The following is a 27,363-nucleotide window of genomic DNA, read 5'->3' on the forward strand; positions in this document are numbered from 1 at the left end:
TCAGCTGAAATGGGACGAAGCTGGCAGGGGCTTATAGAAATTCACCGGGGAACTCTGGCAGGACCACATCCATGGATTTCATGACAGATGTGCTTTGGTATTGTTGCGCTATGATCGCCTCCGGACACTAGTGGATCACCTTATTACATACATTTACACAGGAAATGGAAGCATGAAGATAATATTTGAGCCCAGCGAGCAAGTTAAAACTTCTCCATGCTTCCATTCCATGCACGGACAGAAGCTGGGAAAAAGGAGCAGTAGGTACAGTTTGGATATTGCTGTATGGATTGATGCTTTTCTGGGCTTTATTACCGAATGGGAACGTTCTCTAGTGGCATGATGTATTTCTTTTTTATTGTGTTACTGAATACCTATTTTACCTGTGTTACTTCAACAGATGTATTAAGACTGATGGACCAAAAATAGAAAACATCAGGTAGAGCTAATCAGAATAAGCATAATGTATACGTGCTAAGAGCACAAATGTACTTTTATGATTTTTTTTAGTGGTTGCACTAGGCTCTCTCTCATTACAGTTATATTTTAGAAATTGTACCTGCTGTGGCAAAAAGTACATGAAGTGAAGTAGACCATGCATTCACATACAGAACAGGGATTAGTAATACAGGAACCTACTGCAAAGATATGTGGGCTGCAGTTTTTCTATAGATGGAAGAAAGACCACACAAGGCAACCAGAAAGCATCACTCTGCCTAACAGAAATTGAACAAATCACTACATTCATGAACAGCCTTCGAGTCAGTCGAAAGTTGTCGGGGTCATCGGAGGGAGTTAAGACATGCAGAGCGAGATATACAGCCTGATTTTTGTCTGCTAGATGCAAAATAAGAACTTGCATGAATTTGGCACACTTCAAGCATTAGCGTATGAGAACTGCAACTTTAGTTTCCAGATCGGCACCGGGTGTGGTCTTCTGCTTCAAGGTCTTTGTCACACTTTCAGAGATCCTATTTTATATGTCTTGATTGTAACAAGTATCTCTTTTTTATTCTTTGAGTTACTGTTGCAGTCAGGGTTTGCTGATTAGTTATTTGCATTAACAAGCAGTTATTTATCTAATAAGTGTACCTAATAGAAGTAAGTGTAGACATTAGTCAGAAATAACAGGAACAATACATAAACCTCTATTGAATGATGGAGGCTTAAATCATGTAGCTTTTACTGTATGCAGACTAATCCTGCTCACTTCAGTGAGTCACCCCCGAAACACTCCATCTGAGCCAGGAAAAAACTCGGGCAGAAATGGAGCTGCAATACAAGCCTAAGTTTATATTTTTTTTCACATTCAGGAAAACAATACAAACCAAATGTTCTATTCCTATTAAATACCATTAAACCAAAGGTGTCTTGGGAGGCCTGAGATTTCTCAATTAAAAAGAAAACAGAACACATATTTTCTCACTGAAGCGAAACTCCCTCAACAAATAAGGGAGCTAACAAAAACCTGTTGGCAACATTTTAATGATGTAATAGTTCTTCAGCCAGAGCAGGCAGAGTCAAACGTAGTTAGAAGTGGGGTCACAGACTAAAATTTAATTGATCCATTTTCTTTTAAAGTTTTAAAATTTCTCAAATCCGGTCAATCCCAATTCTCAGTAGACACCTCATACCTAACACAAACAATTTCATTATTTTCATGATATGAATTCTTTAACAGACCAAATCTATGTTTTCCCACCGAGTTCTATTCAAAACCTTCTCCACATATTTCTACATAACATACAGGTCAGTTCAAGTGGTGGACCAACCTCTCTTCTCTTACTTTGGTGGAGCAGATGCAACACAGTGGGTGGACTGGTACTTTTGCTCTTTGATTCCTGCATACCATTTGCATCGTGTCAAGAGCCCTGACTCCAGGTCAGCGCCCACGGTGCCTCTAAAAGCAGGTTTGTCGGTACACCTTTCCCAAAGTCTGTAACAGTGGGAGATAATGAGATGACAAAACACTGGCTGCCTGGTTTTCATTGCTTAAAATGTTGCTGTGCTGTTAAAAAGTTTGAACTATTGTAGCTATGAATTATGCATGTTATTCATTATTAATGCACACTCATAAATACATTATTCAATGTGCAGAAAGCCTAGTGTTCATTCACACAATTAAAGAATTAGTGGAACAATGACATTTTATATAACAGTTCATGAATGGTTAACCACTAGTACAGATGACTCCGGGTAACCAGCAATCAACGATCACTGAGAGGACGACGGGGTTTTCTCTTTTCCAGCTGCAACCATCTACAGTTCAACCACAAGCTCTGTTAATGAGCTAACATCTCCTCCTAAATTATCTACACTCTTATAGGCCTGAAGTGGTGTCAATACCACGACAGGAAGACGTCTCTCTTGGGAGCTTTAATGAACAGACTGAACAGCTCTCCCACATCTTAGAGACCCTGAGGATAAAGCAGTGTGGCTACTAACCAGGAAATCTGAAAAAAAAAGAAACACGTGAACCCATGGTGACTTCCACCAAGATGGATTTTGCTTTAATGAGCAGAAAAAACTAAATTATAGTTAAAGTTCAGTATATTTTAACCCCATCTTTGGTTCTCTCCCAAAAACTCACCTTGGTTCCTCTTGGTTCCTCAGAGGACCCTATGCTTTCTCTTGTGTTGCTCCTGGGTTCTAAAACAGTTCTCTCTAATAATGGCTGACAATGCTTTCAGTTTTAAATACACACATATTTTATAGGTTAATATTTTTGCTGTCAATATTTTTGTATTACTGTACACTGTTGTGTTGATTTGTTTTTGTTTTCTAATTTATTTTGTTTTTTCTTTTCAAAATTCATTTTCAAACTGGAAATTTGCCCAATTACGCAGGATGAGCCTAAGTGTAGAATGATGAATATAATGTTATTATTATACTATTATAACTACCGTATACACCTGCCAGACACTTCATTAGGTACATGCATTCAGTCACTCATTAACACAATTATCTAATCATGTTGCAACTACTTACTGCTGAAATACAAACTGAGATAAATGGGAAAAACACAACTAAGTCTTGATGCTTTCATGCTCAATCATCCAGGTTCATCTGTTCATCTGGACGTGGCGTTTTCAGTGGGAGAAACACTATGTTCTGATGAACATTTTGGGAAATGCAACTAAAGATCTGTGATTTATTCTCATTCTGCTGAGAATAAAAATTATCTGACATTTACGATTTTATGCAGTTAAAACAATTCTGTACAGTTAAAACTTTAGAAACACACTGAGATTTAAAGATAGTGATATAAAGCTGAATATCATCAGCATAACAATGATTTTTAAAAAGCCAGCAAATTCTTTTAACAACAGAAGACTTACACAATGTTGCATTTCACACAGGCTGACAAAAACTGGACAACAGAAGATAGGAAGAAAATCGCCTGGTTTTGGTGAGTCTCTTCATTGTGACATTTGGATGCCAGGCTCAGAATTTCGTGTAAACAACACCAAACTCTGGATTTATTGTGCTTTGTCTCAACATAGTGTGATGGTTTGGGATATATTTTCTCAGCATGCTTTGGGTCCATTAATATAAACTGAGCATTGTTTTAATTCTACAGCCTACTTAATCAGGCTGACCAGTCACAAGTTGGTCACCAGTATAGCAACCAGTTGCTGACCATATTCAACCCTTTATGACCAGAATGTACCCAGCTTTTAATGGCTATTTCGAGCAGGATAACACACCATGACACAAAACTCAGATGATCTAAAACTGGTTTCTTGAACACAAAAATGAGTCAACTGTTATCAAATAGCCTCCACTGTCCTCAGATCTCAATTCAGTTTGAGGGGACCAGAAATTCCCATCATGGATGTGCAGCCAAAAAATATGGAGCAACTGCAGGATGCTATCATGTCAGTACATACAAACATCTGTTGTTTCCAGCACCTTGAATTTGTGTCAAAAAGAATTAGAGCAGTTCCGATGGCAAAAGCAGATCCAACCTTGTACTAATGAAGTTGCTGGTGAGGATAAATAAAAGTGTCTACCTGTAGTAAACATGTTATTCCACCTTTCCTTGGAATAGGAAAGGTCATTTGTGGCAACAGAAAACACACATCTCAATAAATGAAAGAGCCCAAATAAATAAATGTGAAGGAGAAGGTGAATTTTTTTTTAGAGGACTCTGGTAGATGGTCCATTGAGTTTTTACTCACATACATTTAATAATGTGATAAATCCAAATGTAATAATTCCAGACTAACAAGCACAAACCACCACCATGGCAGCTGACTCTCACTCAGTCTTTACTTTTAAGGGAAAAATATGATATTTTCTAAATATACATTTTGTTTTCTTTGTTCCTATCAGACGTACTTTACGAGGTCTGTAGTGCAATAAAAACACATTTTGGGATCAACTTTAACAAAAGGCATATTTTAAATGTAAAAGTGAGATCAGGTCAAGTGTGACATAATATTTGGATGTAAATTATAATGTGATATTTAGAATCCCATCTACCAGTATCATTCTTAAATGTTACCAGTACAAATAAAAGCAACAGAAGTCTGAGCAGAGTTTTAAAAACAAAAGACATTTTATGAAAGTTTGACCTTTTTTTTCTAAAAGACTGTTTCCCACCACCAGTAGAAGCTGCTTAAAAATGAAGCATAATGGTGGATTATGGATTAACGAGCTGCTAGTATAAACAATCTAATGGTGCCTTTTTCTTTTTTTTATTGAGAGGAGTCTTTACAACAGCCAGATTCTCTCTGCCTAATCAAAGGCTCCTTCACTGAAAGGATAAGACCTGACCTGTATCCAACAAAAGACATGGCTGCACTTTCTCATATTCGGTTTTGTGCTTATACAGGCTACATACAGTATGCAGCTCAAAGCCTGTTCACAGGGGAACTAAAAACACCAGGTGAATTTATGATGGATAGTCCTCCCATGGTGTACAATATGACCAAGACAAAAGAGGCACTTTGGGGGACTTTCAGAGCATCCCACCTGTCTTGTCGGCTTAAATCACAAAGTGGCTGCGGCAATAGAGAGCGTCCTCCACTTCAGACATCATAAATTCACTCCATTTTCCAAATTAAACTCTGATATTGTATACAGTCTCTAACAGGGAGGTACATTTAGAAGAAACAGAGAGATAAAACTTAGGAATAAAAAAGAAATGAAGGCCAGCAAAAATGCAAAACAGGTACACGTATCCAAACCATGTGATCTGTCGGCTTATAAATATTTAAGATACCACTTTTTATTTCACTGTTGATTTATTTGATGTTATAATACAACCACGACAATAAATCGGAAGGTTTTTATGAGATTAAACCACTTCCTTCTTGCTTTCCCTGAAACTTCTTTGGACAACTGTTGTTCCTCCAGGCCTAATTTAATGAAACTTGCTGGAAAGGTAGAGCATGAGCAGGCCAAAGGAAGAAGCTGTTAAAATCTGGCACAATCACATAGCTCACTCTCTTTATTGTACCTTAGGGCCACAAGAGAAGACCACAGAGACCCCTTTGTGGTTGTTACTGTAAACCAATATAGCCAAACAAATAACAGACGCGCTTCTCAGCTGTCTCACTTTTACCAGAAGTAATCAGGAGGAACACTAACAGGTGGAGTAAATAATAATAATAATAATAGTAATGACAAATAAGTAATCTGAAATTAATAAATGAGATTCTGTTTTTTAAAAAAATGCAGATTTACTCTTGAATTTAAGCCAAACCTATTTTGAATACACTATACATTATTTCCAGTGTTTTAAAGTAATAAGACACTTTGTTTACAATGCTAGCTCATAGCCTACATGCAGATCTTTTCTCTTTAAAACCTCTCAAATGAAGCTTCTGTGTAAAACACAAATCTCACCTCTGTGTTATTTTGCTGTAGTTTTTCTATTATGCTCTGTTCTGCTCTGCCTCATTTGGGCGACTCGGGATGTTTTCAAGTCACTGTGGAAGGAAAAACAAAGTTGTAAATTATATGATAAACAACTAGATTTCATTTTAGATAAGATGATTCCAGGATCAGTGTATTGTGTTACTTTGTCTCACTTTTGTGGCTTACTGGAACACCTCATGGAACAGAGTTAGTGTTAACCAAAAACTGGAACTCATTTCCAACTCTATAATTTTTATTTGTTGACTTTCTTAGAGAAACTTTTTATGGTTCATAGTTTCGAATACTATGTAAAACATTTGGCCTTGGTGTGGTCACCTCTGGCAGCTCATTTTCTGCCTTTAAGCCAACCTTTTTCTGGCTCCCCTCACAAACAGAAGTGCTTTGTGGCTAAAAGCACCATATTAATGATATGGTGAGATCCCTATGACATCATACAGACTGAAGAGAAGAAAAATTGGAAGTTGAGCACTCACAGTAGTCTGAAGTTTCCAGATGAATAGAGGTGAAAGTTATCCATTCTCATAAGGTTAGTCATGCTGTAGTAGTTTGGTTTTACCTGTCCAAATAGAGGAGAACCAGGATATCTTTATATCCCTGATATTCCTTATTCCATCCATACTGCAAGGGGCCATGGTGAGATGAACAGTACACTGTAAGTGTAAACATGTGACCCACCAAAACATCTCTATCTTTATAACACCTCAGGTTATATTAGGCCACTGTGAACAGGGCGGTGGAACTACCTCTGGGCAACTGTCAACTGTCATTCTTGCTTGAGAGAAGTAAAGATCTCCTTCAGATAGTCACTTCAATGGATTAGCCAAAAATATACCAGATCATAAAACTTTAAAATATTTCTAAAAGTATAAATACATCAATTTTGAAACTTTAAACAGGATAGGATGTTTCTCAACATCACTTACTCCGACTGCGAACCACCGAGCTTAGGATTAGACATAAAGAGGATGTAGCCAGTGTGATGTCATTGGTTTGTGAAGTCTTGTTTTGTGGCCTCAAGCTCAGTATTATAGCCATCCTGTTGCTTCGAAACCAGACCTCATAGGTCACAGTTAGATGTGACTGAGGTGCTAAGAACACTAAACACACAGTAGTGTCTGTTCACAAGGTAACCACAGCATCTTACTATAATGATCATAGTGTATGTATATATGCATTCTATCTCCTCTGTAGGGTGGAGGGAGCTCAACAAAAATTAGCATCGTCACACATACTACAACTATTAACATTTTTTTTAAATAAATCCCAAATCTTTAGATTTTCAGATGTATAGTAAATTGCATCATGCCCCTGCAAATGTAATGTTCTGCATTTGTTTCAGGTGTCATATTCATTGTCAGTCATCCACATGTACCTTTAGCACCACAAAAATTTCTATCCGCAAGATCTTGAAAAAAAAAACAAAAAACACCACAGCCCTGCCAGTACAGACAAAACACACAAGAGCAGTAGTGGGGGCAGGAGGTAGGGTACACCCTGGACCAGCCTGTTGCACGGCCAAATCATTTATACTTTGTGACCATAAATAAAGGCATATCAACTTTCTCCAGTAAGTTTCTCATTACGTGGAAAAGCTTGAACTCCGCTGTCTATGATTGTGGTTTGCATTGTCAGACCTCGTTCTGCAGCATCTGTGAGCTACACATGAAACAGTTCTCCACCTGCTGCAAGTTCTGGAGTCACCCTCCAGTTCACAGTAGATCTCTCCACAACAGAAGAAACACCGTCACCAGCTGTAGGCCGGTGGTGTAGCTGAACTCTGTTGCACGGCAGGGTAAGAGCCTTTGGGGATTTCTACAATAGTGACATAATCAGGATACCAGTAGCGAAACAGAGGAGGAGGGGTTACTAGGTAATTAGTTGTGGGTGAGATTTTAAAATCAGGGCACAGGAATTTTCCAGTGGGAATTAAATTCTATCATGTACCATAGCTTTTAATGATGTAGGTTTGTAGTGATGGTATCACGTGTGATAGTTACTCTCACTCAGGTAAACCGATCTCAGTTGATTCATGATCCAGGCCTTTTTTTCTTTTTCTTTTGAAGCACTTTATTGGCTATCAAAATGAATTGCTTTGCCTTGTTTCTGCATGTTTCTATTTATTCAATGTGTAGCTCTTCATTTACTTTCTGGTCCTCTAAAAAAAAAAGAAAAGAAAAAAAACTGTCTATAACCCTGGCCTAACACATACTTGTGTAGTACATGCTTACTTGTGAGAGTAAGCATGTACTGATGGTTTAAGTCTTTTCTGTAGCTGCTCTGGTTTGTGCGCCCCGGGCCATTTGCTGCTCGTCATTCCCTCACTTTCTTCCCACTTTCAAATAAATGTCAAACAAATGCCTTAAAAGGCAAAAATAAATTATGTTGTATTCAATAAGACTTGAAACTAGCGACTGAGACCGTAAACCCATCAGAAAATTTTTACTTGGGTCATAAATCAAGTGAGCTGTAGGACCGTTTTCTCTTAGACTTTTATAGAATCAGACAATTTTCTGCAACCAGAGCTGCTGCCCCCCTCTAGGCTGGCCATTAGAAAAAATAAATAAATAAATAAATGCAAGTTTAAGGCACTTCCATATTTGCTTCATTTTACAGAAATAGAGGCTACATCAATCTTTTCTTAATGAGTGTCTATAAAAGATACCCATCTCAACTCTGAAGCTGCCTACAGTTCTAAAATATGTCCATGACCCTGGAAACCACAAGCCACTTTGAAAACCCATTTATTCACCCACTCGAGCAAAGTTCACAATTTCTTGTCCTCTGTTGCCCCTGTGACTATGGGTGGTAGGCAGTGGACATAAAGACATGCCCTGATATTAAACACAAAAAGAACACATTTAAAAACGATAAGGCTGCAAATCTGAAACAAATCTGAAGGCGGTAAAAAAACAAAAACCGAAAAAGAAAAAATAAACAGCATTTAGGAGACTTTACAGGAGTTCATTTAATCCCAAGGTTTTCTGGGGGTGGCTGTAGAGGGAAGAGCTCATACAAACACTTCACTGTACATACAGATTTACATTGCGGGGGACATGATGTATGGTCCTGCCTGGCAATCCCACCTCTGGTATTCTGCACAAACACAGACCCCAGGATTGGGGGGGGGCTACATCCAAACTCCACTCCTGCTCTGTGTTTGCATTTCTGCAGGTGTTTCAAATAGCCTACAGAGTTGAGTTAAAATAAACCGATCGCACAGTGCTGTAAATGAAAAGCTGAACATACATACTTATACCATTTTAACATTATCACATCAAATTTGGAATGCAGATTCAAGAACGTAGGCCAGCTAAACACAACCAAATTAGCCTGGCAGTCAATGCAAACACATCGGGGTGTAAAGTCGGAGTTCAGATGGACGAAATCAGTCGAGGAACTTTCAGTTTTTAGAGACGTCATTTCCAAACCCACGGCTGAACCGAGCTGCAGCGAGGCAGGGGGGCCATCTGGCCTCGTTTCAATGTGTCCCTTGATTCTGCAAAATTGCATTCTATTCCAATAATAAAATCAAATGCATGAAAATAAAATGAAAGTATATGTAACTCTTTCAGGTCCGTTTTATGTTTGATTGGTGTTTGTGTTCTCATTCTTCTTCACTCTCATTTTCATGCTCCATATCCTCCTCGCCGTTTGCTTTGGATTCTGTTCTGCTGTCGGGATCCTCATCTTCCGATTCCTCCTGGTTGTCTTCCGTCATCGCCTCATCCTCCTCCCAGTGCTGAGAAGGACACAAATATAAGACTTCAGCTTAACTCAGAAATGGACAGCCTGACAGCATGAGGGGTACTAATCTACTTGTTTTCCTTCCCAGCACCAGTGTTGCCTAATATCTGCAAAGCTTCTACAAAGTCATAGATGGCAATGGCTGATATTTGTTTGCTGTGTCTCATCAAATTTACACTTCCTTAATGTGCAAAAATAGCACGAGGAAGAGCTGGAAAAAACAGTTCATTGAGAATGTAAATTTCTAGTCTAACTTACATCAGAGTCTTCATCGGGAAGACCTTCGTCACCAGAGGCCTCGTCTTCATCAGATGACTCTGGAAAGCGCAGGCAAAGGAAAACAAATCATTCAGCTGACAAAGCCAAACAAGTTTTTATTCCACACAAACACAAACCTTCCACAAAGGTAATAAAAAAAGGAAGGAAGGAAAGAAGGAAGGAAGTGTTTCATGCTTCAGTTCTTTACATTTCATACTGAGTGAAGGAAGGTATTTGCATTTCAACACTACAGCAGGGCCATTTAGTTGTGACAACAATATGAACTTTATGATGCAGGAGCGTTGGAGGTCATTATGATTTGATGGTTCGATCTGTCCCATTATATCAGCCAGCCACTGTCTGCTGCCTGCACACTGACCAGCCAGACTTGGTTACAGACCTCGCTAAACACCCTGCTGCTATATGTCATAACTGTAAATATGCTTACATGCTGTCCAACAGTAAAACCAGGCAGGAGTAATCACCGTGAATATATGGGACACTGCGAGGGCGACATCATAAAGAGGGTTGCTGCCTCATTTTAAAAAACAAAAATCGATGCTTTTTAAAGCCTCGGTAAGTAAAAATTACAACAGCACAATGTCAACATGGTTACATCAAGTTATATTCAGGATTTTATAAAATAAGCCATTAAATGCTTTTAGAGTATGCAAGTGTTCAACAGCGCAAGACAGCATCTGACACTCTCCTGCAATTCACAATGTGAGATGCTGCACAGTTACGCAGCAAAGTCTGCATTATTGAAGAATTTGATAAATGGTTTCAAATACCTTTGTTTAGCCGTCCATCAAAGGGTTCTCAAATGTAGCTTGATACCTGTGTGTGTTTCTTTGTGTTAGACTAGTCGGTTCGTCTTTTTTTCCTCCCTCATTTTTTTTTCCAACTAAGAAATTAGCCAGGAACGTCCCTATTGGGCAGCATACCTTACTTTATCCTCCTATTTGACTCAATTACCATATTTTAAAAGATAAACAAGATAAACGTTTCATGAACTGAAATGAGCAACTCAGACCATAAACTGATCAGAAAAGATATCACTGAGGTCAGATTAAGTAAGATAAAGTTCAAGAGCCATTGTCCCCAGCTGCCCAGAACAAAGGGTTAAGGCAATTCAGTACTGCAGCATTTTTCTTCGCTTCATCCATCTTTTATGTACAGTCTAAAAGGGCAAGTAGTGAGAGAAGCTGGTCAGTTCTTCGGTAATGACGCCGGCTGACATTAAAGAAAGCTCCATTTTACAAACCATGTAAAGAAAAGTGGACACAAATTGAAGTGCACGATCATCCTTGTAAGATGCTCTTAGCCAGCGGTCTCTAACCCCCGTGAGTTGTTTGGTACCGGGCCGCGAGAGTTGAGGCTCGGGTGTGAAATGTATGGTTTTCAGGGTTTTTATTGGTTTTTAGCGTTATTTTGTTATCGTTTTTATCGTTTACTCAGTTTTCCTGGGTCTTTTCATGTGTGTTATGAATAAATCTTTTTTTTTCTGTACCGGTACTAGTTTTATTTTGTTGTATTTATCCACGACACCTTAAAAGCTGGTCCGTGAAAATATTGTCAGGCATAAACCGGTCCGTGGCGCAAAAAAGCTTGGGGACCGCTGCTCTTAGCTATTCTGTGAGCGTGTGTTTGGAGCCAGGGATAAAAAGTTGTTTTTTTAAAGAGTTTTGCCACTTGTGAAAATGCAGATTTTATGTAACAAAATGACAAATACAATTTTCTAACTGGCAGTGTTATCTGCATCGTGCCCGGGACTAATCAATGTTTAATTAATGTTACTCATACAAACAACAATTAACACAATTAGGTAGCAGAGAGATGGCTTAATCATTCCTGTTTCTAGTCTGGCAGTTTAAAGCTTCCTGTCAGATTCCCAAGTTGGACCCATAATAAGCTCAGAGCACAGCGTCATTCCTGACACTGAGAACAAAGTTCTGCTTCCTGTTCAGCAGCTTCTTTTATGAACTTTTTTTTTTTTTTGTTCAATGAACCTTCACATCCTGGACCACTGACGAGGATATTGGAACTCAAGGCGCAGGTTAATTATTTCATGAAAGCCAATTTTCTATGTGGCTCAATAAAGCGTTTTATACAGTACGGTAATGAGAAATGAGAGTGAACAGAGCGGGGCCTTGTTGTTCGCTCAAAGGGGAGGATCTGAACGCTGCCGGTCAGGTTGCCAGGCAACAGGAGTCATGTTTCCGTGCAATGCATTGCCAAGAGTGGCTGCATGATGGCCAACGCTGTTTTCATAAATCTTAACCGATTCAGCGCAGTCTTCAGCCAGAGTCCCAGATGAGTTGAGGTGAAATGACAAGATAATGAATGCCAGTCAAAATAATGAGAAGACAATAGTGTAGCAGTGTGGAGACTTAAGCAGGGCATCGATGTGACCTGTTGCACTCCATCACCTTCAAGAAGTCAATCCAGTCAATCACCCATTGAAAATGTACAAGAGATAGAGTACAGGCTGAAAAAACGATGATTATTTTAATACAGTCAGCTACCACACCCTCTGCTCGATGGACTGCATTATTCACAGGTAACAATGATCTGCATGAAATCTGAAGGAACTGATGCCACAAGAGAGGTAAGTTTGAGAGAAGAAAGGTGGGATTGGGGAGGTCAGTGAAACTAAACAGAAAAACAAACACTCACCGTCTTCATAGACCAGCTTAGCTGTGTGGTCAACATCTGAAACCACGTTGCTGCTGTCACTTGTCGCCATCTAGTGGTGAAAGGGAAAACAGTTTTAGATACAGCACAGGACTTTTTTTTTTCAACTCAACATTAAAAACATGACTAAAAATACACGGTTGAAACATGTTTTCTTGTTCTACCTGCAAGCAAAATGTTTTTTCACTTAAACAGTTTTCAATATCACATACTTATACAGCATTACTACGTGTGCACAGTTTGTAATTACAACTAGACAAAAAAAAAAAAAAAAAAAAAAAGGAGGGGGGGATTTTATTGGTTTTACTAAAGAAACAAAACTAAAAGAACCAAACACATCCAGCGCCCGAAACCTACAAACTAAACTCAAATCAGTGTGTGCACATGTTTTTGCAACATTGGGATTTATACGCTTCCATTTCAGCTCATAAAGAAACCGCCATAATGAGCAAACGTCATCTTATTACTAAAAGTGTACAATGCCAGAGTGCTCATTATATACTTCCAGGAGCTATTATGGATACAAATAGCATAAACTGTTCTGGTGTATCCAAGATCAGACTGCTTGATTGGCTGTGTCTGAGAGAAATGTCACACTGCTACGGATATATTTATCTCAACTATATGCAACCTATTCTTATACTACCTTACAGTTGGCTGATTATTTACTACATTGTGAAAAATAGCCTTATAGGATGCGATTTTTTCATATCTGCATAAAATTGTACATCTATAGTGTGACATCTGTTTGTTACAGTGTAGTTACACCACTGTCTAATTTGTCTGCTTTCTTATCTTGTTTGGGTAATTTAAGTTCCGGGATTTGTGGTTTACATTTAAGGCTGCTGTGGCAAAATAATTTCCCCTGAGGGATAAATAGAGCGTCTTTCTGGATCAAACGCTGAACAATACAAAGCCGAGTTCAGTTTTACAAAACCGATCACCTGGAGCTCTCAAAGCAGTCACCAAATGTTTAGAAACAACATTCAAACTTTTCTGCCTGCGTCTTCTCAGCTCCCAGGTGTGTACGAGCAGAAGTGGGGAGAAGACAATGACGTGCGTTCTTTGTGTGATAAAGAAAGCTCCTGTGAAGTCAGACTGTCGTCCTCAAACACTGATTTGAATGATGCGTCGCATTCCTAATGTATGTATAAGGAAAAACCCTTTGTTTTGGACAGCCTAGTCTCCATTTTATCATGTCATTTTTGTTACTACCGTTACATGTTTCCAATGTTTAAAGCTTCTTTACAAATCTACACAAATGTTGTGCAGCTACTCAATAATAGGTTGAAACATAACACAATCATTCTGCATACATCAGCACATTTGTTATTTATACACAGCCTATTTAAAGAAGTCTTTCCCTCAAGGAGTAAGCTGTAATATTTACTAGTAAAATGGATCTTCATTACGTACACATTACTGGAAGAACATAATGTAAAACTGACATTGCCTACAGGAGCACAACTGCAGGAAAGGGAGAAAAAAAACACTCCATTCAAACTTTCCTCTCTAAATAAATCTAAACAGAAAAGCATTAGGCTTTTATTGTTTTGACACAATTCACTATATTCATCCTTTACTTGTCCTCAAATGCAAACCATGCCTCTATCTCACAACGGATCCTGGATTTGATGTATTTCACACTTAAACATCAAACAAGAGTGAGCGGGGAGGACATTCTGCATTTTAAGGGTGCCGCTAAACACAGCAGCTTTGTGAGGGAAGCCATCTAAGTCGCCCCTGACACATGACTCACCCCTCTAACACTCAAAATCCAGTCATTTGAAAATACTTAAAGCTAATGATACTGTGCACAACACTGCATATGTTGGCACTTACCTGTGTCATTAGGAGATAAAGCTTCCCTTGCAGCTTTGTTAGCTTGTGGAACATCTTCACTCTGCTCTCGATCATGTGATAAAGGACTCCCAGCTGGGTAACAAGGTCTGGCAGCTGTTGGATACACAGATAGATCAGCTGAAGGTAAAAACATTTCAGCAGACAACAAGAAAGCACCCAAAGTGGCTTCTGCCAAAGCTTTGTATCCTCTGCTAACCATTCCTTTCAGGTGATATTTACATGAAGCAAGCCAGGCTCCAGCTTACATTTAAAATTATAATGACATTCCAGCTGTTTTGTGGAAGCAGAAGGGTCAACAAAAAGCTAGTTTTCCTCTTGTTTAGAGTGGTATGAACAGCAGGTTAGAAAGCTGAATGTCAATCAAAGCACCTCCTGCTTGTGAGGATATTTTTAGTCAGAGCCACACTGATGGTCAGACACCACGAATCTACATCCCAATATGCATTCATTAAATATGAATGGCTGCTTTCTGGCCTTATGCATCAATAAGCGCTGTTGGCGTGTGTCACTACACAAATGACAGCGCAGGAATTAAAGCGAGTGCAGGCAGAGTGAACTCACCGATGCTAGGTATGATGTGTGGTGCATAAGTACAGCCTTGAGCCACCGTACCATTAAGACTGCCCTGTAAGAAAGAACAAATGTATATGCTGTCAAGCAAAGGGAGCAGACCAGCTTCATACTACTACTCATTCATACTTCATAGCAGTTCTTCCACAAGCTCTGTGGGATACTAAGGTTTCACTTGAATATTTTGTTCAGCAGGATAATCTACAAATATTTTTGAAGTATAAATGTAAAATGCCAGTGTTATGCTATAATCAAAATACTTCAACATCCATATAACTCTCCCAACAGCTTGCCATATAGTTTCATTTAGCTGTTTGATAGCAAACACCTTCAATGTATTACGCCTTAACTTTAAAATTCACATGGGAAGAATTTACTTGTGCATTCTGTGTATTGTAGCATAAAACCAAAAATGTCTTAAGCTTGTGTTGATCATCTAATGAAACATTTAATGAGACCAACACAGTTCCAGAATGTTAGCTCACTTCTTAGTTTTGGCCTCATTCTTGCAGCACTCACTATGATGCCATATGCCAGAGGCACGCAGAATAAAAAGCAGCGGTACAAATAACTGCATCAGTGACTAATGTCGGATGTGGACAAACACTGAACTCAAGCTAATTAAATGCCGAGCTGATCCGTCAAGCTTTCACTTACGTGAACGGGTGCCCTTGGAGCCTCTTCGTGAGCTGCAGAGGAGATACGGGGTTTATTAAAAACTCCAGTTAACATGAGTTCACTTACAAATCCTGACAACAGGACAAAACATAGATGCAGGTTAATGTAGCTTTGTAGTAGGAATGGGAAGTTCAAGACTCTTAGCTCTTAGATGCTATGGCACAAAGATAAAAAACAAAACAAAAACGGAGAACCAAAAACTTCTAATATGCCACACAGGTTGTGCAACATTTGTCTAGTTTTTGTATTTTGATTGTGGAGCCTAATATGAACTACCAGGTGCTGATATAAATGTTAAAAAGTTGATGAAAGCTGAAAAATCCTGACCGTCCCATCCCTTCACAGGAACACAAGTTGTTGCTTTTTGACCATAAGGGGAACACTTACTTCTTCCACTAATGGTAGAACTGCAGAGAGGGGTAACCGAGCCACCGTCTTCTTTATTACCATGTCTTTGCGAGTCTGGAAAACTTTCTTTAGGAGCAAAGGGGGGGAAAGAAGTTTGCACAGAACAAGTTAATGTAAAACCCGAGACGTGCCAGAAGAACTGGCTCCATTTATTTTCACCTCGCATTACTGTGGGAAGTTGATCAAAGTCAACACTTTCACAGATGGTTTTTCAAAGATTTTTTTGAAAGCTGTTTTGGGGATTGATATTGAATTTCTTTCACCAGAATCAACTGAGATTGTTTTCAACCTCAAAGTTTTAAGCCTTTGCTCAGACTATGTAAGGAGAACTTACGTTCAGGATGCTAGTGTCATTGCTCTCCAGGCCCTGCACCAGCAGTACTGCAAAATTGTCTGTCTGTAACGAAGCCGTCCCTTTAGATGCTCCTTTCTCAGCGACTGTAGACAGATCAATTTCACCAAGTCGCTCTGCTATTGACATCTGCAGAGGAGCAGAGTTATCTTTTAGCCAGGGGGGTTGCAAACTTCAAAACAGAGTTTAGTACCAAAACTACATCAAAAACAGAAACATCTATAACACTTAAAATACCAGCGATCGTGGCTCAAGAGTTGGAAGTTCGCCTTGTAATCGGAAGGTTGCCGGTTCGAGCCCCGGCTCGGACAGTCTCGGTCGTTGTGTCCTTGGGCAAGACACTTCACCTACCGCCTACTGGTGTTGGCCAGAAGGGCCGATGGCGCGATATGGCAGCCTCGCTTCTGTCAGTCTGCCCCAGGGCAGCTGTGGCTACAACTGTAGCTTGCCTCCACCAGTGTGTGAATGTGAGAGTGAATGGGTGGATGACTGGACGTGTAAAGCGCTTTGGGGTCCCTAGGCGGGACTAGTAAAAGCGCTATACAAATACAGGCCATTTACCATTTACCACATATGCATAAATTTTAGTAAGTGTGATTAATCTTTGAGAGAGTTTCTGAACCTTTCGAATGAATGAACAATGTCGAATGAGGAAGCAGAACTTTAAGAAAAAACAAAGAAACCCTCTACTGCAGAATGATAAATGATCAGATGCAAACAGGTTTTTGAGTGGGTTGGATGAGGATGTATGTGCTTTCACTGTAACAATGTCCTTCTCATAATAAATCACCTGTTAACATATGGGCTCAAATTGTGGTCATAAATATTTTGTACTTGTGAATCAGGATTTGTATGCGTAAAAAAGATTTGTGTGTGGACTTAGCCAAGTCCACACACAACACTATTGACACTATTTTTCTTCCTTTCATCTGATTGGCCAATGTCATGTCAATCACAAATTTAACAATCCAATCAGATAACAGATGGGTTCGGCTATTGGAGGGGTGCTTTATGGAGCTTCAGGTCCTGAGGGAATAAATGCCCTTTTACATGCCAGCCCAGCGTTTTCCTTCATCACCACGAAGGAAAACAGTCTGTGGTGGTCCGAGTTTTTGTTTTTATTGAACATTTGAAGGTAAAAAACCCCCCCACAAACTCTTGTAGAGGACATAAAGTCAGAGATAGAAACGACAAGGAGCAGGTGCATGTAGTACAGGTGGAGCTGCCGCAAAAACCCACAGAGCTCAGCAGCCAGCGCAACAAATTCTGGATCCTTGGCTTTTAGTTAGCATTAGCAGCACATGCTGCGTCCGATGTGAAAGTACCTTTATGCTGCGTACTGTGACTCACAGCAATGCTCCCGGGTCAGCCCTGACTTTGTGTTAAGCTAATCCTAAAGTAATAATGGTATTTCTAACCACTGATATACCACAACTTTATCCTTTCAACAGCTACTGAAAGTTAGAGGACCTAGCTTCTATCGGATATTTATACAGAGATCCTCCAGCTTCAAACTGTGTTACCCTTCAAGGACCTGCAGTTCAAAAAAAGCACCCCTCCGACAGCCAAACCCATCTGTTCTCTGATTGGATAATTAAATTTCTGATTGACATGACATTGACCAATCAGCTGAAAGGAAGAAAAACAGGGTCAAAATTTGTACTTGTAACTCTAAACTTGAGAGCAGTTTCACACACAAATCTTTTTTACGCGCACACAAATTCTTTTTACACATACAAATCCTGATTCACAAGTACAAAACTGATTTACAAGTACAAAATATTTATGACCACAATTTGAGCCCATATTAACAGCCTCTCTTGACTGACTGGTGTGTGACTAATCACTGAGCCAACAATGTGGTGGAGACATTTATGCTCATTTAGTCGTTTTGGGGCCGAAGCCAAAAAGCTGTCTGAATCAGAGAGACTGACAGATGCACTCATCCGGAGTCTGAGCCTACCTCTTTGGTGTCTGTGTCTTTTTTCCTCTTCTCTGATCCCTGTGAGGTTCCTTTAAGTGGGGCTTTGTGACCAGGAAGTCCTGGGACCAGCACTTTGCTCTTGGCATTCACAATTGGAGTTTTCACCTGGAAGAAGCAATTTCATAATTTTTTTTTCCCCCCCTCCACTTCTGTGGCTCGAACTGTTGGGAGTTTATCTAGAGTGCACATGGACTGGCAAATAACCTGTCCAGACCAGTCTTCTTGACATAGTGAAGAAAATGAAGACTTGATTGTTACCTTGGAGACTGTGGTTTCCATGGAAAGGGACAAAGTGGTCTGAACATCCCGGGTCAAACACACATGTCTCTCTGCTGTGTTGATCTCCTGCACAGATGAGAGGAAAGAAGGTTGACAGGTAAGTGTGACCAATCCTGATGAATATTACACACAAAAACAACGCTGTATTATTTATCAGCTGTACACTGTCAGGCGCTCATCACCTCCAAGTCCTTTTTTCAGACATGAGATATGCAGTAATCTGTTAAAGCGACAGTGGTCTGTCATTCATATGTTATCTCCTAATTAACAAAATGTGCCAGTGTATGAGGTACATGCTACCAGCAGCCTTATCAGCCTAAAGGACTTCTAAACAAAGATAAAAGGCAATTACTTGGATTGTATTAAATCATTTGAACATCACATTTTAGAATGAAATGATAACCAGAGACAAGTGTGCACCAGCCTATAATTACATCAACTGGTGATAGCAGCACATGAAATATTAATGAATAACTTATGGGCTTCGTGTCATGAACAAAAATAAACAATTCTAACCAATAAATCATTTTTTATTTTAAATGAGAGAACACCGATCATCCAGCTTAATGTTCCCATAACTAATACTTCCATTGGACCCTAGAGCCGGACGAGATGTGCCTTGCTGCCTTTTTGCAAAGTTTACTCCAGCTGTTTGGCAGGCCTTTTTAACAGAACGCAGCCACACAGATGTTCTCTTTGAAGATGACGGCGTTTGTAATTTGAGCTCACTACTTAAGAATTAACATTCTCTATTTGTAGAAAGACACAATGTAATTCTGTTTGGAGAGAATCAACCAACGGCAAAGGATAAAAGTAGTTCTAAAAGACACAAAAAATGGTAATAAGAAAAGCAACTATAAAATTATGGCAATAAAAAGCTCTCTACTGTGCTCCTAAAGAGATTCACCCAGTGAGTGCTCAGCTCAGCTAGATGCAGCTTCCTCAGAGAGAACAGTTGGATGTAAACACCCAAATATTTGATAAAGGATGAAGAGGTGAAAATCGTGTTATGTCAAGTGTGGATTTTGTGGCCTTTGCAGATCTTAAGGGCACAATGACATATTTAGGGCTATTCAGCATAAGTTTCTTTCATTTAACCTCCTCGTCGTTGGACAAATGTGTAGTAAATGTTAAAATGAACCAAATCAGCCCTAGCAGTCTCCTGTTGATGGACAAAGTCCAAATCTGTTTCCACAGGTGCTCCGTTCTTGTGCTGCCAAAGAATTATTGACCAACCCTGTAAGGCTAATGATGCCATGCTTTTCTTCTTCTGAAAGTAATCCTGGAGATTGTCTGACCAATCTTGAGACTACAGCTTTAGTGGGTATAGACACCAAGCTTGACCTGCCCATGTCCCTCACATACACTTTATGAAAGTGAAGGACCAAACTGGGAATTAATGAAATGCATCACAGTGCAAATTAGAAACAGAGCTGTCAAAATCTAATGGTATTTGTAGAGGTTATTGGTCTTAATGGCCCTATTCAAAACAAGCACCGTTTTTAGCGTTAAAGAAACTTTGTTGCAGAGACACTAGGCAGGTACTGACATCTGTTAATTCTAGTACATGTATTCATACTGATTGAGTCTTTAAAGTAATATTTTAATATAGTTTAATGGGGCCCAATAAGAATGCTACCATGACTTTTGTTCAAGTGATCGGGGTGCTCATTAAAACATGCAGCTCGTATCAGGTTACTGGTAGCCCACGCATGACTGGGGTATTAATGTGAGCATGAATTCCACTTCAGATGTTTTGCCAGTTTCTGTATAATGATTTATGCGTTTGCCTAATAAACGAGAGATCCCCAACTTGATCCTTAGAGGAGACACAAATCTCTTTGGGGCTGTGTCAGGAAGGGCATCTAGTGTAGATTAAAAAAAGAAAAGAAAAAGCAATCTGCCAAACCAAATATGACCCCTTGTGAATAAGCTAGCAGCCAAAAGTATATTTTATTAATTATACTGTACAAGATGATATACCAGGACATCAACTTACTTCATTAAATTTCCCAGATTAAATAAAGACTGTAAATTAGTTGAAATTCTTCCTGTATAAGAGGAAAGAACTGTCCTATTGGCCATTAAAACAAACAAACAAAAGAACACACATGACTGTCCAGGTTACTTATTATATAACATTGTGTATTTCGGTTTCCTTCAGAAGACTCACCACTTTCTCCATTACTGGCTGTAGGTGGCTGCCGTACGCCAGCATCACAGTTTGAGTATCCGCTCCAAGCACCGCTGCTAGCAGTGGGATCGGCATTGGGGACTCCTTTGTGTCTGACATCTGCACCGTACATGATGGTGACAAGGGCTTCTTACAGGGTCTGAGGGGACAAACCAACCATTAGCATAGACAGCATAAAAAATTGCTGAACATGTACTTGGTGGTATTTAATATATACAAACTGAAATCCATGTGACATACATTTTAAATTTTGTAGTACTGCGATTAGATTTCTTTGTGAACTCTCCTGACTCATTGAGGGGTGCTAATGACCAACCAATCGGTGGCGTGCTGTCTGATGACGTCACATTTTAGTACCTGCTCAGGTCACTTGGAACCCTGGCCGAGCCGGTACTATTTTAGTACCTGGTACAGGTATTATGACCTAATGGAAAACCCTGAAAACCTTGGCGAGTAGGTACTAATGGAAAAGGGGCTCCTCAGCTACAAATGCACCAATTTTCAGGGCTCTAGACTATTTTTTCAAAAGAATGGCACTTGTGCCACAAAGTCTCAGATTGTAACGACATCACTTATCTTTTCTGATTTTAAAAGAAATAATGTGATTAAAACAAAGTATATTAAACTATAAAAATTAATGTCTTTACCATTTATTAGAAGAGTACACAGAGAGAGGCATGCACACTATTAAGCTAGATAAAGTGGAACAGCAGTCTGTTTTCTATTGAAAGGGCTATTTAGGCAGTCTGGCTTGCTTGTTGTAGGATCTCTTTTAGAAGTGGTCCTTTTGAGGGACCTTGACGCTGACGGGTGTAATTGAGCAATTACCAACAGAAGTTACACAAAGTCCTCTGTGAGCCAGTCTTCTCTCAAACATCACAACCAATGACTTGGACAACAACAAGCTGCAAGAAAGCAACCGGCTTTTGGAGGGTTACTTGGACACTTAATGTTGAGATTACAGTAAACCCATTCATTGTTGTGCTCGTTTTAGCGAACAATAAAAGCTCTTGTAAAACTGACACCTTGTGCATCTGGTGGATCCTTGATAGATCCTTGAAAGTAAAAGTCAAGTTCATCCACCACGGAGTGACTAACTGCTTTTTTGATGATATTAGCAGAAAGGGGGCCGAGACAACGTGAGCTCTTCTATGATGGCCAGAAGGAAAAACTGAACAAATGTATGTATTGTATCGTTTAAGAATTTCTGATCAGAAACATTTAAAACACATCTTTCTAAAGAGTAGAATTTAATGTTTTTATGCTTAAATTTTGCTTGGCAGCTCTCCATTTTGCACTATTTGTGCAGTGCAACTCATTCTTCTCTTTATTGCTCTCAGCCAAGGACACTCTGCTACCTGCTCGTGTCAAAACACTCTATTTATGTATTTTTCATGCTGCCCTTCCGTTTCACCCTGTTCTCTCCTGCTTTCTCTGCATCATTTTGGATCATTTTACTTTTGGCTGTCTCACTTTTACTAGCTTTTTAATCTCAGTGCTAGTGTTAATGCTCATGCAAATGTTGGTCTTATTACGCTGCAGTCAGTCCATACTTTCCTGCCGACCCATGGCTCTACTGCAGTCTATGGTTTGATAAATGCAGTCAGGATTTTTTTTTTAACCTGTCCACTTTGCATTTGTATAAGATCAAAGATTGTAGGAAGCCACTTGGATGTAATAAACAATGTTATAAACATGAAAAGTGCAACACAGCCTTTAAGCTCTTGAGCAGAAGATGAATGCTTATTGCTGAAATATTTCATCCCATTACCTTGCACTGCCATACATTGTCTTGTATAAAACTAGTTTCAGAAACCTACCCATTTAAAAAGTGCTCAAAGAGATGCAACTGCCCATCCTTACACACCACTGCCAGCCTCACTGCCTGTAAAACACACAAAAAAGCCCAAAATGTTCACACACGAGAACTATCATGAAGAAATATTTAAGAACAAAAGTTCTAACAGAATCTCAGTACAGAAGACATTTTAGCAAATGCTTTGAATCATTAAATTCTAAGCGTTTGCTAAAAAAAATGTATGAATATTTTCTCATTGAGAAGAACATTATCAACACATCATTATTAGTCTACGACTCTGTTTCAAGTTATTATCGTGTACCCTGTTAAAGATCGACTGCAAGTAATGTAACATACAGGAGCAGTAATGCATTACCTCTTCCTTGCTGTTGGATGTAACGAGGTCAATGTGCTGCGGCTCATCCGTCAGTGTGAAGGACACCACTGAGTTCTTGTCTTTTCCATCTTCTCGTACTTGCCTTCAGTAAGATAGCTTTGTATTAAGTCATGCAAATCTGACTGCAGTGCATTTTTATACATGCACTTAATTACACAACATCAAGCGTACTAAAAATCAACTCTGCACTTACCATACACTGAGCAGTCGATCATGGGCAGCACCTGACAGAAAGTAGAGGCCATTGCTGTCAGGGGGTCGTGTGGTGGCAAAGCGCAGGGTCGTCACAGCCGTGGAGTGGCCTGTGAATTTCTGCAAGGAAAAAACAAAAACAAAAAACAGCTGAGTTCAGGTCGAATAAAGCACTATTATAACACTATAGTACAATACTGACTCTTCTGGAGTGTGACTAACATATCTGCATTAAAACCAAGTTTATTAGGCGACTTATGTCTAATAATAATAATTTTTTCCAAAAAAAAAAGAAGCTGGAATTTAGCTCACCCTGTAAACTTCCTTGGTGTCCAAGTCCCACATCTTTATTATGTGTCCAGCTGACAGCAGCAGTTTACCATCAGGGCTCACACACAAACTGGTCACCGCTGCACGGTCTGCCTTCCACTTACTGTGAGAGAGACGATGACAATTTTAGGTTCACTACGAGCTTTTCCCATAAAACAACTTAACCGGGGCAGGCTGCCATGATATATTAGCATCTACCCTCACACATCTAGTGGCTCATTTTGGCACACCCCCTCCATTTCTTAGACTTTTTGTTTTGTAGCTGTCCTCATTCAGCTGCTTCTCCAGAGAGAATCTTGTCCTGCAGTCATACATATTTCAAGTCCGGTATTTAGGACTACATCTTCTAGTTCTCAATCCACTCTGGAGAGCCACTGTAAGCAAGGCCACTAACCAGAACCTGCATGAGGCAGAGTAAGTGAAGCTCGCTGAAGCTGAAGAGAAGAACAAGGCCAACTGCAGTCCAAGGCAGTGAAGCTTGAGCTCATCTGCAGGGTGAAAGGCTCATTGGAGAGGCAGCTGACTACATCTCCTAAGTTTAAGTTTTTTTCATGCTTTCTTTTTGATGTCATAGAAACCACATTAAAGCACTTTCCTCTCTTCTTTCCTCGTGATCAGCTTTAAATATCAGCAAATTTTAAAGACAGCAGGAAAAAAACAACAATACTTTTTTCTTATCCCTTAAACCACAAACTGCTCTAGTGAGCACAGGGTGAAAAACCATTTAAGTCTGAATCAAATTGAAGTCTTTTTAAGGTTAGCAAAGATCGATGTGGAAAGCTGGACCTGAATGGCACCTTCACCACTTTGACAACCTTCAGACAGCTGGCCACACAACGACCAAAGTAGAACTCGTTTGGTTGATGCAAGCAGTTAAACGAAATGCGCCACTAACTGCACCAACAAAAAGAAGATAATGACTTGTGAAGTGTGATGTGTGAGAAACACCTTTCCGCTTTCCATCACTGCATTATTCTTTCTCCTACTGAAGTGATGAACCTAAAAAGTTTATGGCCAGCAGCATACTATTTACTGGTGCTCTCTCCTAATAACAGCAAGAAACAAACACTCTCCAACCCACTTTGTGCACCTCGAATGAGCTTTACTGAGCATCAAGTGAAGATTCATGGTGGCATTAGTGCCCATGATTGTTGCTGCTGACTGTGCCTGTGTAGCTAATATATCTGTCACCAGACAAGAGGCTTTCATGATGAAATATAGTGATAGTAAATGTCTGATGGTATAACGTTCAATGATGCTGGTGTATTTTAGGCCTTGGTGGGTCTGTGAAAGACAGGCCTGCTTAAGCTGGAACCACATTCTTACTTTTCTCACCACCAGTGTTGTTTCTACAGGTAAAAAACAAGAAAACAATGTCCTTTCGGAAACAGTGCAATTTTAAGAGGTAATATTACAATATACGCTCTATGTGAAGGATAGTTTAGTGTCAAAAATATAAACAGTTTAAGAAGGACATGATTTATACCCAGAATGTGACATCCTTTTTGAAAAACAGATTTTCAGGTGTCAACTCTTCAAGTGTTTCTTACAAACAAACTTGCAATGTCACAGATGTATTTAAAACTTCTCTTAACATTCAAGTGTTTACAGATTTATTTTTATGCTTCTAAAGTACTGTCTTGTTTAAATATAGGAAGAACTTGAAATGTGTTAAAGAAGCCTGTGACAGTGAGCATGACACCGTCCACCACCGTGTTGGACTGTTCTTTTATAACAGTTCTGGCTGCACAAAGACAAATTCTGACAAATACAATACTAGATAACATTGTGTGACTTTAAAGGGATTAAAGGGATATCTATTAAACAACGTAAAACAGGTTTTTATAAAACAATGGCAACTAATTGTATTATAGCTGAAAAAACTGTGTTGCAGCATGAACAAATAAAGAGAGCCTAAATAGCAAACAGAAGTAATTTTCAGGCTAACAAACCAGTTTTTAACAGTTGTCATTACAGGAAATGTATTGATCAGTGATTTGATTTGTTCTTGGTTTAAACAAACTATCCCAAAGAGAAAGTAGTTACTGACCTTCTTGTCTTGCCAGTCTGCAAGTCCCACTCTACAATATTTGTGTCATCTGAACCGCTGTATAATAAGCTTTCTTCAGGGTGCCACTGGACACAGTTCACTCCTCCACTGTGGGCTCCATCCTGGCACACATAATTGCACAGTTAGCAACTGTAAGTCCTATTATATTTGAAAAAAGTGAGTGTAATGCTAAAAAAAAAATTAACTCTGACAAAAGACATAATACAAAGAAAAACATAACATTTTTCATCCTGCATAAGGTTGCAAAGAAGCGATTCTTTGCAAAGCATGTAAGGTCCCAAACTTACCAGGGTGCAATGCAATGCTCCCTTTGCTGTACTATAGATGAGCACAGTTCCAGCTGCTGTGCCCATCGCCAACAGGTCTGCCTTCTCCTCCACCTGCACCGCCTCCGATTTCCTCTTCTTCCTCTGAGGCCCCTCCTGACACAAAGCACATTTAAGGTGATGACATTATACATAATGTAAAGCAATTAGAATTAATAGCATTTTTTCAGGTCCTGAGTATCAAGTCAATACTAACATATAATCAAAGCCAGGAATCTGTATGGGGACTGAAAACACGACCAGTGCATCACTGAATACGGCAGCATTAGTGCCTAGTACTAGGGTTGCACATATTAAACCAATTCTACGGTAGCACAGTGACTGCTAAAAGAATAACTGCAACCGATTTCTCGTCTTAATGACATTTAAAAGAATCATAAAACTGAATCCGAGAACAGAAAACTGATTTGTCTCGGTTATCATCCGTGGATTTAAAACTGCAGTACTTCGATTTCAGTGCCCAATTTATGTTTACTTTGGCCTCTTAACAAACTTTTAACAAACTACCCCTCGATAAACTGAGGTACAGCTAGCGGACCCTGCTTCTAGAAGTGTCATGGTGGCGCACGCCGCTGAAGCTCCGCTGAGCTGATGCTAACTTCAATAACTCGTTAATTCACAATAATAACCATTTAAAAACAAAGAAAAACATCTCTTTTAGTTAAAGTCGCCACTTTCAGAGTCTTTTAGACTAACTTCGCCATAATATACGAAATTAAGACATGTTCGTTATTTGCTTGGACCACCATGTGGGACTAACATGTGCGTTCTTCGCAGCTGTGGAAAACTAGCGAGCTGCTAACGTGGCTCCGCCGCTAACCACGTCTGTCAGCTCCGTAAAGCATTTCAAACGGCAAACGTCAGGGCCTTCCCCGCTGAGTAAAAACTTCACTCTTTGAAAAGTAACATTTCTCTTGATTTAACAACTGCTCCTTTATACCACGTTGTCAAATGCAGCTTTATTCGGGCCTCGCTAGCTGCTGACGCTAACAACAGCCTCACGTACCTTGACTGTCCGGCATGGTCCCCAGGCTATGCACGTACAGGTGGCACTCAGATGAGCTGAAGGCACGTATTCCTGGTGAAGTGTTTTACTATCTGTGTTCCAAATTCGAAGTCTGCCATCCTGGGCACACAGCGCTAAGAACTGTCGTGATTTAGGTGAAAAAACGCAGGGTAGCTGCAGCGAAGAACTGCCACCGTCGGCCGCCATTTCTGAAGCGCTACTTGCGTCTGCGTGCGTGCGTGCGCCGTGGTGTACACAACCCACGTGTGGCCCTCTGAGCACATGCGCACTTGGTCCCAGCACCTCCCACTCGCTTCGTATTACGTTCTTCTT

General features: G+C 39.7%; 1 protein-coding gene across 1 annotated transcript; it reads right to left on the minus strand.

Moving 5' to 3' along the window:
• Positions 1-8,763: 8,763 nt before the first annotated feature.
• On the minus strand, positions 8,764-27,287 carry wdr43 (WD repeat domain 43). Its single transcript, XM_085143612.1, has 18 exons — positions 27,031-27,287; positions 25,986-26,120; positions 25,678-25,799; positions 23,610-23,730; positions 23,299-23,417; positions 23,085-23,187; positions 22,731-22,795; positions 20,890-21,049; positions 18,696-18,782; positions 18,417-18,542; positions 16,436-16,582; positions 16,081-16,167; positions 15,673-15,704; positions 15,007-15,070; positions 14,425-14,538; positions 12,565-12,634; positions 9,889-9,947; positions 8,764-9,625 (listed from the first exon to the last, which is right to left on the minus strand). Exons 1-18 carry the CDS (start codon positions 27,235-27,237, stop codon positions 9,491-9,493), a joined length of 1,953 nt encoding a protein of 650 aa, XP_084999738.1. The 5' UTR covers positions 27,238-27,287; the 3' UTR covers positions 8,764-9,490.
• Between the last annotated feature and the right edge of the window lie 76 nt (positions 27,288-27,363).

Source organism: Neolamprologus multifasciatus, chromosome 19 (assembly GCF_963576455.1).
Source record: "Neolamprologus multifasciatus chromosome 19, fNeoMul1.2, whole genome shotgun sequence".
Classification (NCBI taxonomy): Eukaryota; Metazoa; Chordata; class Actinopteri; order Cichliformes; family Cichlidae; genus Neolamprologus; species Neolamprologus multifasciatus.

Coding starts and splice junctions, on each gene's coding strand:
- wdr43 (XM_085143612.1), bottom strand. CDS start 27,237: ATGGCGGCCGACGGTGGCAGTTCTTCGCTGCAGCTACCCTGCGTTTTT. Junction 26,121..27,030: donor GACCATGCCGGACAGTCAAG/GTACGTGAGGCT, acceptor GCTTTGTGTCAG/GAGGGGCCTCAGAGGAAGAA. Junction 15,071..15,672: donor CTCCAAGGGCACCCGTTCAC/GTAAGTGAAAGC, acceptor TCTTTCTTACAG/GGCAGTCTTAATGGTACGGT.